Here is a 13,106-nt window from a genome sequence, read left to right on the forward strand (position 1 = left end):
TGTATATTTCATGATTTAAGTGCAAACATTTAAATTGTGATATTCTTGATTTATCATATCTTGAACCATAGTTACTGTAGATTAATTGAATTTAATTGTACATAAACTTGAATATATGGGTTACATATTTATTGTGTAAACTCTAATTGAATAAAAAAGGCTAAGAAAGATTGCATTTTTACATCATGCCCATTGGTTTATTTGCTAAAAAATTGCCAATAAACAATATGTTTAAAGAGCCGACATAAAAAATAGTATTAATAAAACATTCGCGTAAATACGCTGTTGTAAAAAGTTAAAAGTTACAGTAATCATAATAAACATTAAAACCATTCATTTCTAATATACATCATGTACTCATTCTGAAATATAAAAACATACAATAGCGGAAGAGTTTGGGGAGTTCGCACATTGATTGATTTGAGCCATTTGACACATAAATGTAAGCGTTACTGAAACAGTATTCAATATGTTTTAACCAGTTTAATATAGTTTGAGAAATCAGAAAAAATGTTCTTTTTACAAAGTATATAAGCCAGAATATTGTCAAACTATGCACAATACATTTAATCATGCATTTATCTTTGCATTTTATGCTTTTCTTCAATTATCTAATGTTCATGCATGGACAATTAAAAGACATGCAAATTACAACATAGAAAAAAAACCGTTACAGTGGCAAAGGCATTATATGTTTCACTGTTCATTGTGATTGTGGCTACATAATACCAATACATTTGTATGTAAACTTGTTCTTACACTCTCGGGTAGTTATTAAAGTTTCCCCGAATAAACGTTCTGTTCGAATAAACTCTATGTTTTGGTGATAAAATAGGTCGATATGCTTGTAAGCTTCCTGTGTGATCACTCATTACAATGTAATGTTTACAACTGACCAAGCAAACCAAATTCGAGGGATCATTACATATGTTTAGAAATTACACGAAATCTCATACAGTATAAGTACGGTATTGACATTGGTGCCTGTGCGCACACATCAGACGTATGTTGTTGCTGTGCGCATGTCTGTGTGATTTAACGTGCTTACAGTAACAGTGACATCAATTGGATATGATTTATAAGATATATTTGCATAATCTGAGACGCGAATGTTGTCGCTTGTAAATAGTAAATAACGGTAAATTCTATTTCAGATGAATTAATGGCGATACAGATAGTACGTATGGTGATGGATAAAGCTTCCTATTGGATGTGATAAAAATACACGAGAAGTTTTCGAAGTAACGTAATAAATGATTATGTAAATAGATGTTCGAGGACTCTATCTCCAAATCATTTCCGAATGTAGTCAGAAAAGCAGGTTAATTTCTTCAATATCAACATTTTAAATCGTCGAACTTTAAAAAAAATCGTCCATATGAACGGTAAATGCGTGTCAAAGAGATACATAACGTATATCGGTACTAAAAAAATTCACTGCAATGTCTGAAACCGTTTACAAGTCAGCATGCATTTCTTGTTGAACTCGATGACGTTTTTTCCACACAAATCCCACAATCATCACGTTGTGTATTCATTGAAGTAAACCTATCTAGGGAAGGGCATATCAAAAATAAGTTTTATGATATTTAGAACTGTCTTGCCGTCCGTGTCTAATTGACTTACATATTGTTGACTATCACCGGTCCTGTGTTTATCACGTGCATATCAGTTGTGAAAAAAAGTCCTGTGTTTTACCACGTGCATATCACATGTGAAAAAAGTCCTGTGTTTTACCACATGCATATCACATGTGAAAAAGTCCTGTTATATACCATGTGCATATCACATGTGAACAAGTTTGAGAGCAGGATCATGGTTCATGACTGTGTTTGCTCAATCTCTGGACAATGTTTGAAGATCCGAATTTGTAATAGTAGAGATCTGCTGTACGGACTGTTTTGACATTCAAACGCTCCTTATCAGTGTCTCCAAATGACCGGTGCGTGACGACTGTGGCCGGAATGTATAAAACCGTGTTTGCGGCCACTGCAGGTTTACATGTAGATACAATGACAATGAAGATACTTCTGGTTGCCTACCTGGTCTCTCTTGCCATTCTGCAAGGGGTGGAGTCAGGTAGGCCGTGTACTTGTTTTTATAATTTGCGTGAGAACATTTTTGTATTTTGGATATGCAAACGATGAGTTATGTTCTTAATAAAATGTTAAACTTGTAAGTAGACTCTTTAACTAATTGTAAACGCGATCTTTGCTCAAAATATTAAATAAAAAAAGGCTTCCTTGCATGTTTACTTTACGTTTGTAGGTAAATAATCAGACGCTTTGTTGACGTAACATATCTCTTAAGTATTTTAAGAACATTTAAGGTTTAAGATCAGTTTTTCCTTCTAGACGCCTGAAGAAGAATCTGTGAAGAACTTGTATTTATGTTCATTGTGGAGTATATACTATTTTTAACAGAAGGAAAAGACATATGCAGGTCAGCATATAAGGTAGTCGTGAAGACTCAGCGATGACCTTTAAAAAAACTCTGACATACACACACAGAAAGAGACATATCGATTTGTCAACATGTTATATACCGGGATAACACGTATTTCTTCATTAAAATGAGAATTGCGATTTTGATATTGATGCAATTCATGCCATGCGATTTTTCTTACTTTTCATATTATTTAAAGTTAAGTTCTGTTAAATAACGATAAGAATCAGGACAGTTGTGAATAAATATTATGACTATCGAGGACTAATGGACGTAGGTGTGAGTTCTGATTTCTACAGGTAAGGTATTAGACTGGCATAACTGTTTACATAGTAAAAATGATCATGTAACTGTACCAGCTGCCTGTTCGACCCATTGCAGTTATCTCAGAGCTTTCTAATTCCGTTGCTTATCTCGCTTCGTTCGTCAGGATTTTGACCGTATGATCATGCCTTAAATGACATAAGTGATGTCCTGAATAGAATATAGCACAGTTTTAAAATGGAAACCAAAACCTTTGTCGTAATTAACTGCTATCACTTAAATGAAACCTCGTCTTGTCACTATTTTGTTATCACGTCTGTTGATAGAATGGTTGCGCTCTTCATAAAACGGTAAATAAACCGATCTAGTAGTAGCAATGATTTAAAATATTCCACGCACTGCCATATTGAAGCCCAAGTGGAGTTTGGAATATAATAACCGTGTAAAGTCGTAAAATTAAAGATTCGCCATCAATATCCCCCCGTGCTTTGAAAATGTTTGCTTTTTATATTAAACTGCAACGTATTATTATTGTCTTAATTATATTGCTGATAACATAACTTGAAATTTCCTCTTAAAATGACATTCTCGTAAGTCACTGACTTTAACAATCGCAGATATAAATATACTCTTCAGTCTGTGCTTGATATTTGGAGCTCCGATTACCTTATAATGAATTTGTAGTACTGTTTGACGAATATTGGTGGCTACTTCGAAGCACAAGATTTTGCCATTTTGTAGTTGTAAACCATGTGCGAAATTCTTATCACAGTGTGCTTAATTTAACAGTATATGTATTTTCCGTAAAAAAAATTATGCGGATAGATGAAAAATATATACAACCATAATTGACACTTTTTTTTAGATGAAGCCTCATTGAGCAACGGGCATCAAGACATTTTAGGAAAACAAAAAACATGGCATTCACTAAATTAATGTATGCGTGCACACAAATATTTAATGCGAAGAGCATATTGCTTAATTGCTTTTCATACAGTTTATGAGGCACGAATAACATGATTTTACAAGCATTTGTTTAACTATCAAACGATCTCCATTAATTGTCTTGAAGAAGTTTATCTAAGTCATACCTACAAGCCAACAAGAAATTTATATGGGCCCATTCTCATAAGATCTTGTCAACCCATATTGACCAATCATTTGGGACCCATGATGATCTTATAAGTGTCCTGCATTTGGGACCCTAATAGAGTTCATCTATAATTCCCTGTGGGCTGCGTGTGGGTCACATGTGGGCCGCCGCTTACTATTTTTAGTTATCAGGCATATATCTTAAAAGTACAGATTGCAAGACTTGCAACTAGATTATTGTTTGAACAGTAAATATGACATCATTTTGCTATTGTTTGAACTTTGTCCAACTCGCAACGCCTTGAGCTAGTTGTCTCGCAGCTTTTTATTGTCCATGTCATTTCTGGTTCGCAAATGCATTTGTACATGTACATGATGGAAAAACATACATTTTAAGCAAACAACTTAACCAATCAAAAACTGCGTTACATGCATTTCTATTATCAACATATTCCAAAATAGTATCACAAGTTGTAAAGAAACTTGAAAATGACATGTACATGCTCTATTTTTATTCAGAACGTTAATATCACACATAAAAGATCTGCCACTTAAAAGCGTACACAATTTGTTGTTAATAACAGTGGGTAACGTGTTCCAAAATACATTAGTTAATTGATTAAATCAGTCGTTAATTAATTGATTAATTGATTTATAAATGCATTCATTCATTCGTTCGTTGTTGTATTCACTCTCTTACTTATTTGTTTATTCATTCATTAAGAAAGTAACGACCAACATCGAACCAAATAGATTAACGTTATTTTTTTGTAATGGCTTGTGGCTAACTTGCTAGTGTATGGAAAAGTTTGATAAAAATGTATGAAGTCACATAATTAAAGACTTTCCTAACGCAACAGATCAAAATAAAATATTTAATTTATGAGTAGCGATTTTGATTTAAAAGTGTATAAGATCATTAAACTACATTCTGTGCGATCTCACGAAACAATAATTCATGCAAGCATGCTGCGTTAGAAAAGTCTCCAACTAGAACCAATGATACAAAAATGTAAGGGCTCAAATTTTCACATTTCAAATAGTGGAAACTTACGGAATTGGTTTAATGTCTGCCAATAAATGTTACAAACATTTCCTTTATATTTATTTCGACGCCCTGTGTCTGTCTTTAAGGGACCGTTAACCACGAATGACGAAAAAAAAAGTTCTAAAATACCGTATTTTTTACAATTATTAGTTTATATTGATTAAAATATCACGACTGGTATATTACATTACTTGAAAAAAGTTCATTTTTTCAGTATATTCGGTAATAAATTTTTGCGATGTGAAATCAAACGTATATCGCGAAAATTGGTTACATAACAATAAACACACTTTAAATAACGCAAGTAGATTGGTCGTTTTATATATAAAATATATTCAATTCACTACGCATGCACAATTTGCATTCCTGGGTTTACCACGTGACGATGACGATCAATCTACTTGTGTTATTTATAGTTAACTGTTAGTTACCTGGTACACATACCCAGTAAAATTGTATCACCGAATATATGAAAATATGAAAACGTAACAACTTTTTTCAAGTAATGTAATATACCAGTCGTGATTTTTTAATCAATATAAACAAATAATCGAAAAAATACGGTATTTTAGAACTTTTCTTTGTTCGTGAATCGTGGTTGACGGTCCCTTTAATACATTTCTTGATTTAATTTGTGATTCGTTTCAATTTCACTTTTAACTTCACTCCCAGACACAATCGCCTGCACGGGTACCCATCGTTACCACGCCACAGGCACCGCCTACTATCCGGACCCTAGTCCTCTGGAGGGAGGATACGTTGATATGCATGACACGCCCTTACAAACACTTCAGGTACATGCACTATGTCTTGGACTTTGTTTTGCGTGCAAACTGAAATCGCGCGATCATATATACAATACTCTAATTGTTTTGGTTGTTTCGGATTGTACGCTTTTATTCATTAGGGCATACCTTATAACATCTTGCTTGGATACAAACCACTCCTCTTAGCGCTTTTAACACTGACTATTAGAATTTGCAGCAAGTAAAACAGTCGTCCTTGCGCAAAATGCATTATTAAAAGGTTTGGAATACCGTATACCTATTAACGAATTTATTTTCAGAATTAAAAATATACATAGGTAAGCGTTGTTGATGCTGCGTATAATGAAAGGGTGAATTAAGAAACATATTTATATTGGGATAGTTTTATATTAATCAGATATAAACATGTTCGCGAAACTTTAAAACAATCTTATTAAAGCGTCCTTTGTGTGACAATATATTTGCTTTATTCCAGGTTAAGGTTGGTGCGAAAATAGAACACAAATCTTGTTCAGACTTAGCTTTGTATGAAAATATTTTTGCATGTTATTCATAGTTCACTTTTTGTACAATGCCACTTTTTATTTTGGCTTATATTATTATGACACTAGAACCACATTTAGACAGGCTATTTTTTACAATTAATTCTTCTCTTATAGATATTTGCGTAATATCTGCGCATGCTCTTTAAACCTCCGCGCAGAGAGATTACTGGTTCCAAGCAAAGCTCTATTGTATCCTTGCCGCCATTACAAACCACGTGATGACGCTCATTTCAGACATTATTTGTATTTTCCCTACATACTTGTTTACATTTTTTTACTGTTAACATTATCAACCAAATTCATGTGTGAACATTATAATACTGATTTGCAACAATAAGAAAATGTTCCTAACCGAACATTCTTCCGAATCTGGAAGGAATTTACACGTTTATGCATAGTTAATCAGTATTTGGAGGTAACAACTGCACGGAGTTTGATGTTATTAAGGCTTATATTGGCGGCAATATCTCTACATTTGATATTTGCATGGAGTTTTATGTTTTTGAGGCTTACCTATTTGTGACAATATCAACACTTTTTTATACAGGCTTACCTTGAAGGAAAGGCCTCCGTGGTTACTGTTGCTATGGACAATCACGCCGGTATTCGTTATGACACACCCGTCTGCATTCCAGAACTGAACCATAAGTACAATCGATTCATCGATTTCAGGGTAAACGTCTTCAAAAACTTCAATATATGTATTTTTGTCCTTATAACATAAATGGAGATTGTTATTCTACGTGATTTATCAAACGATTAAAATTTACAATTATTAGAATGTAGGTAAACCAATTATGTGAATCAAATCTGACTCATGCTTTTTGTGTACACATTAGCTTTTGATTGTACATTTAATGAAAGCAAGCTTTCATAATCATCTATGTTTTTAATGCGTGGAACATTAATCAATTTCGACAACATTAAAACTACAGACATCGTTTAAAAAACGCCAGTATACTGTTTAAATATCTGACAATTAAAGGTTTTTCGATTTTATTCAGAAATCTCAAACCTTGTTTACTTTCTTTTAACTTCTATAAATATAAACTGGACGAGATAGCTCTTATTATAGCGGGACGTTCTTTATTTATATTGGTCACACATTGCCATAAATGCTAACATTGCAGATACATACCCAAATCAATAACCGCTTTGTATTGTCATTGCATCAAGTTGAGGGAGTTTTGTCATTTTAATGACGTCATGGTCGGGACACGGATCCGGGGTTTTTAACAACATGTTTACCCCCCTCCCCTTGCTATTGAGAATGGATTAATATTAATGATGGTATTGGATCGTTCCTCTGAGTACAATGAACCAAATTTGGTTTGAGATAAATATGGAATGCTAGGATGTGCTTTTAAGGGAAATATACACGGTAAACACGGTAAACACAATATTTGCACGAATAAAATGATGTTTTAAACATTTTATTGAACAGTTCCTAATTACAGTTGTCTCGTTGTGTAAACGCGCATTAAAAAATGCATGTTTTTGATCTTTACAAAACTTAACTCGTGCTTTGAATAATTAAATAACAATATTGCATTTATGTTTTCTAAGCGTTTATACCAATATCACATCATTACTAGATACTTATAATATTTAATTAAAGGGGAACGTTCCGTCGATATGCCCCTCCATGTTGTGCAGACAACAAATAATACTGATTGACTGTACAAAGAGCCCCTACAGCTTAAAGAAAACACACATATTTAAATAAATTAATCAATTAATAAATTAAAATAAATTCAAAATAACCAAAGGTTTATTTATACGAAACACAATATATATATACAAATAAAAAACTGGTCCGATTGATGACGAATAGCTTGATCAGAAAAGAATTAGGTCATATATTCGATTCGAACACAATTGGATACTTTGAAGAGTTTACATAGAGAAGAAAATACACGCTAAATATTAAACGATACAAACTATGTGCCTTATAATGTTTATATATATATATATATATTTGAATTTAGATACAGATCCATGTTCTTGCTATGTCTTACATAAATTTGAGTCGCGCTCTGTAAATCGGGCCTAAATGCATTGTAATGTGTCGTTCCAGATAAGCCTGTGCAGTTCGACACTTTCCGCTTATATGATAAATTTCGTTTTAAAAAGTATATTCTTAGTACAGATCCAGTTAAGGCAAAACGGGTCGCCTCTGATTAGCCTTTGCGGACTGCACATTCTAATCCGGGAATTCATTTTACGCGAATTCGCTAGCCTCTTTTCACAGACACATACTCATTAAGTTATACAAATTTAATTTTAGGTGCGTGACACCGGAAGTGCATTCACAAACAAGGGCCACTCGAGAATCGACATCTGCGTTCGCACTCGTCACGACTCGTACGATAATACGATCAATGGGCCATTGACGCTTGTTTTCCATTGATGATATATAAAATTATATAGTATATGCATTTGCTTTTATTTATTCTGACCTTCACTTTTTTGCTTCTTGTCTATTTACGCCATTGTACGTCGAATCACTTTAAATCCTCTGACATGTTTTTTGATATATTGCGTTGAGAGCCATGCGCAATCCAAGTGTTAGAAACAAGAATCCATTATACAATTTTTAAAGTTAAACTTTTCAGAATAAGTTTTAAAGAATATCTGATAAGCCATAAACCTAACCACAACGCATTTAAATAGTACAAAGTAAACGTGTGAAATAATTTTATAATACATTGCGAGGCCCTAATCGGCTGATCATAATTCGTTCTTTGCAAGCGTGCAAAATGGTTCAATTTTGTACGGAATTTTTACAGAAGATAACAAGTAGGGGCCAGTAAGAGGTATTGGGTTTGACATAACCGTAATATCAAAGAATGGAGGGATTGTTTTCAAATAAATTACAAATGCAAATTTTTTAATTCTAAATTATGAAAAATGAGGAGGCGTTCAACTGTTAAAATGCCCATCATTTGAAGAGACATATGTCATTTCTGCCTACACAATATAAGGGGATTCGCCAGTGTGTTTGTTTTTAAACTGAGATGATTCGATATCAAACTTCAAAATAATGTGGTTTGGAGTCAGCATACTATTTCGTAAGTATAACTTCAATGACGTTTCTATAAGTAAACTCAAACGTGACTGACCAAGATACTAAGACAATGAAGGCCATTATGATGTCATAAAAACGTTTCGAGATAGTAGCTTTACTTAGCTTCACTTATCTTTGCATGCAGCTATTTATTGTCGGTAGGGGACTATTTCATTTGTACACGTAAAATACACCAAATGGAATAACGACATCTGTACCAGGAAAAACATAAACACTTCATTTGCATACAACCTGCCAGTAATATTGGAAGAGAGAAGTAATACTATTTACACAGTCAAAACATGCATTAAGAATTATTATTTGTCAATGTTAAAATGATTGTAAGATGGTCATGCTGTTTAATCAGTTAGCAGAATACAACGAACGTTGACAACGTCTCCAGCTTTACATTCCTATGCGACGTAATTGATTATAGTTATAGCCAGAACAATATAGACAACTAAGTTGGTAAGTGGGGGTTGTGACAAGTATTCCAAGAGATAAGGCAGCGTTTTTATTCATATATTACATATCCTTCTTGTAACAAAAGTATATCGAATAAATGTAGTTTCTTTACCTTTATCAATAACTTAATAGCAGAACATATTGATTGGTTTGTCTTCATTCGTAGAGTAATATGTACTTGATGAGTAATTGATGGTGTATAATTCTATATGCCTTCCGATGTTGATGCGAAGACTGGCTAAATAGTGTCTAGCATTTGTTTTAAACATCAGCCTTATTAACATGGTTACTCAAACAAACATTTATCTATTATTTTGTACCTCCTCAAATGATCGCAAGTAGTTTGTTTGCGAATTAATAGGTTTTCGGATGGTTGGGTCTTGAGTTTATGCAGATTAGATTTCCGCTCTGTATCTTTCCAAAGCATGTGAGAGTTTTAACACTATTCCTTATTTTAACTTGACGGAAATTAACAAAATCAAATAAGTATTTTTCAACGACCTTGAATAAGGATACAGATTTCAAACATATAAGTTAAGAATTAATATTCGGGTGTCCGTTTATTTTTCAAATGCCACATTAATTTCAATAATATCAATAGGTGTATACTTACACATTCATATATACATACATACATTTGAGAAATAAGCAACACTTAACAATGCAAGTATTATTAAAATATTACGAACTGTAATAAATTAATATTGAAATACATACACAGGCCATCTTATCCAGTATTAATTTTATCAAGATTAACAAACGGAAATGAGTAAAATGAGTAACATTTAAGGCGATCGACAAGGAACATGCTTATTAAGGGCGTTTCTATGAGTAAGTGGTTTAATGCATTTATATGAGTTGATATCTAAGAGTTTCAACCACATTATACAAACCATACAATACGCTATTTAAGATGAACGAACTGTACAATTCATGTGTTATCCAACGAACTATAAGGAGAAAATTTATGGCTGCAAGTGGTTTCACTATTTAAACGAGCGATATCAAACGTTAAGGAAAAGCATGAGTTATTGTTAAGCAACATTGGTAAAGAACAATGTCTCATAGTAGACAGAAACAGTATGCGACCAACTCGTTTGTTCTTCCTGCATCATGTTGTTTGTGGCTCACATGAATATTTTTCTGCTTTGAACTGAATTTTTAAATGACTATATGCAGCCAACAAATAATAATTTTATAAAAAAAAACGTAACATGTAACATACCCGATCTTTGCAGACAGCTGTTTATGGAATCATTTTACGTGTACACATAAATAAACATATAATGGAATGTTTTCTTTTGAACCAGAAAAAGAGCGAAACAATCGATTCGCCGTTTGAATGAGAACGCATAATAAAGAATGTGAACTGTTGTCACACGTGACATAACAATCTGCTAATTATATTTGGGAATCAATGTGATATTATGTACAGAATCGTCAAATGTTTTCAGTGAATAATCTGCGAAAATGTGTTAAGAATTAATGCATCTTTTCGTCAATATTAAAAAGATTTCAGGATGGTCATGTTGTTCATTCAGTAGTAAGAAAACTTTACCAACATTCACTAAAGTTCTCAACTTGAAATTCTTATGCTACGCAATCAGGGTGCAGGATCACGTGACTTTGTATACACGACGGTAAGTGGTGCTTTATTTCAAATAACTTTTTAAAATTATTTTCTTAAGAATTACACCTAGTGCATACAAGACAGAATTTTATGCTGCTTATGGCAATGTTAAATACATCAAAATTACTTTATTTAAGAAGCCTGTGTTCTTGTTTAAATGTTTTTTATCGAATGCATTCATTGTACACGGTTATGCTTCATGCAACGTGAAATTTTGTCAACGATTTCAGACGCATTCAAAGATTTATTCTGATGCCTAAAGATATCGGCACAAACTGCAAAAAACACACTGTCTTTTATCCACTAAAGATTTGTGTAATGTATTTCAATAACTTGAGATATTTTCAAAAATAAAGTTCTGACCGGTGTGTTTACATTCTGCCCAGCCCGTGAGTAAACCCCGGGAAACACCGTTGATTCTGCATCCTGGTAATAGATTATGGCAATTGCTGGTTTCTGTAGCTTCCAGGAAAAGCATCGAAACATCAGGTGGCGAATGAATGCTTAGATTTGACATCTTTTAAAAGAAAAAAGTTAACGTCATTATTGTATTTCCGGCGTGTAACAATTACATATCGATTATTACTTGACAGAATCAACAATCTGCTTTTCCTAACCTGTTTTAATAACATAGGAGCATGATACGTCATTGTTTTATATTTTTTTATAATATTTATATGTATGTACTTTATGAGTCATTGATGGCGTGTAGTTCGGCAAGCCTTTCGATTTTGCTTCCATCGCTGGCTAGAGATGTTCACGCGTATCTTTTTAACGTCAGCCTGTTTACCGTGGCTAGTTCAATAAAAAAACAATGTCTTTTAATGTGTATGCATCCAAGAGATGGCATAAATTAGTCCGTAATTGTGTAATGAGCCGATGTTCAGTTGGATGGTAGGGCCTTCCGTGTTATAGTTACAATACTTCGTCTTTAATCGTAACGTAAAGTTACGGGCATAACATTAGTATTAGTTTCAAGCCGTTGAATAAATTACTTTATACTCAAGAAATATTTAATGTGCTCGCCAAATCATATGCGTGTAGTGGAAATACTCCAGAAAGTGACAGCAGCATTTCTATGATGTAGGTTGCGAAAAGAATTGAATGAGTTGATATCCAAAAAGTACCACATCATATATACATACGATGAGTTTTTTTATGAACTGAGTTATTATAACTGGATACAAATCATGATAACCCATATACATTTTGCAAACGGACCATCCCGCATACTGTGAAAGAACTTATACTATTGGTTATTTGTTAAGTTATATCATCATTGCAAACAAGTTACGTTGTCTGGTCGTGCATTTACGCAGTTTCAATTAGTGTGAATACGTTTGAAACCTGCGTTATCTGCTCGGTTAAGCTTTATTGGACATTGAATCCCATTTATTATCCACGTGAAACCCGTAATCGACCTATAAAGTATTTCACAGAAGTGAAACTTATTTATGAGTCAAGTGTCAATATACTGTGGTTATATATAGGATTTATATCTCCTATACCACGTTGTCGTGATAACGCTAGCGGCATTTATATCCATTCACGAAATGATATGAACATTTACAATTGCTAGTACCCGCTTCAACCTACCAGATACACGAAAATAAATAAACCCTATTCAGATGTATATTTGTTGAAATAAATGGCATAGCTTATACATCTATAGCTTAACCTGTCAGAAACAAATGGAATTGGGTGATGATAGTGATACTCTACGTCTGTACGTTCCTATGTCAGTATGCTTCTATATGTCGCTCCTGTTCGTCTCCCTATCTGT

At 33.3% G+C, this 13,106-nt stretch overlaps 1 protein-coding gene across 1 annotated transcript; it reads left to right on the forward strand.

The window, feature by feature from the left end:
* Positions 1 to 1,911: 1,911 nt before the first annotated feature.
* Positions 1,912 to 8,595, forward strand: LOC127837892 (uncharacterized). Its single transcript, XM_052365340.1, has 4 exons — positions 1,912 to 2,079; positions 5,522 to 5,643; positions 6,709 to 6,834; positions 8,449 to 8,595. The coding sequence occupies exons 1-4, from the start codon at positions 1,965 to 1,967 to the stop codon at positions 8,569 to 8,571; spliced, it is 486 nt and encodes a 161-aa protein (XP_052221300.1). The 5' UTR covers positions 1,912 to 1,964; the 3' UTR covers positions 8,572 to 8,595.
* Positions 8,596 to 13,106: the final 4,511 nt, after the last annotated feature.

This window comes from Dreissena polymorpha, chromosome 7 (genome assembly GCF_020536995.1).
Source record: "Dreissena polymorpha isolate Duluth1 chromosome 7, UMN_Dpol_1.0, whole genome shotgun sequence".
In the NCBI taxonomy this organism is placed as follows: domain Eukaryota; kingdom Metazoa; phylum Mollusca; class Bivalvia; order Myida; family Dreissenidae; genus Dreissena; species Dreissena polymorpha.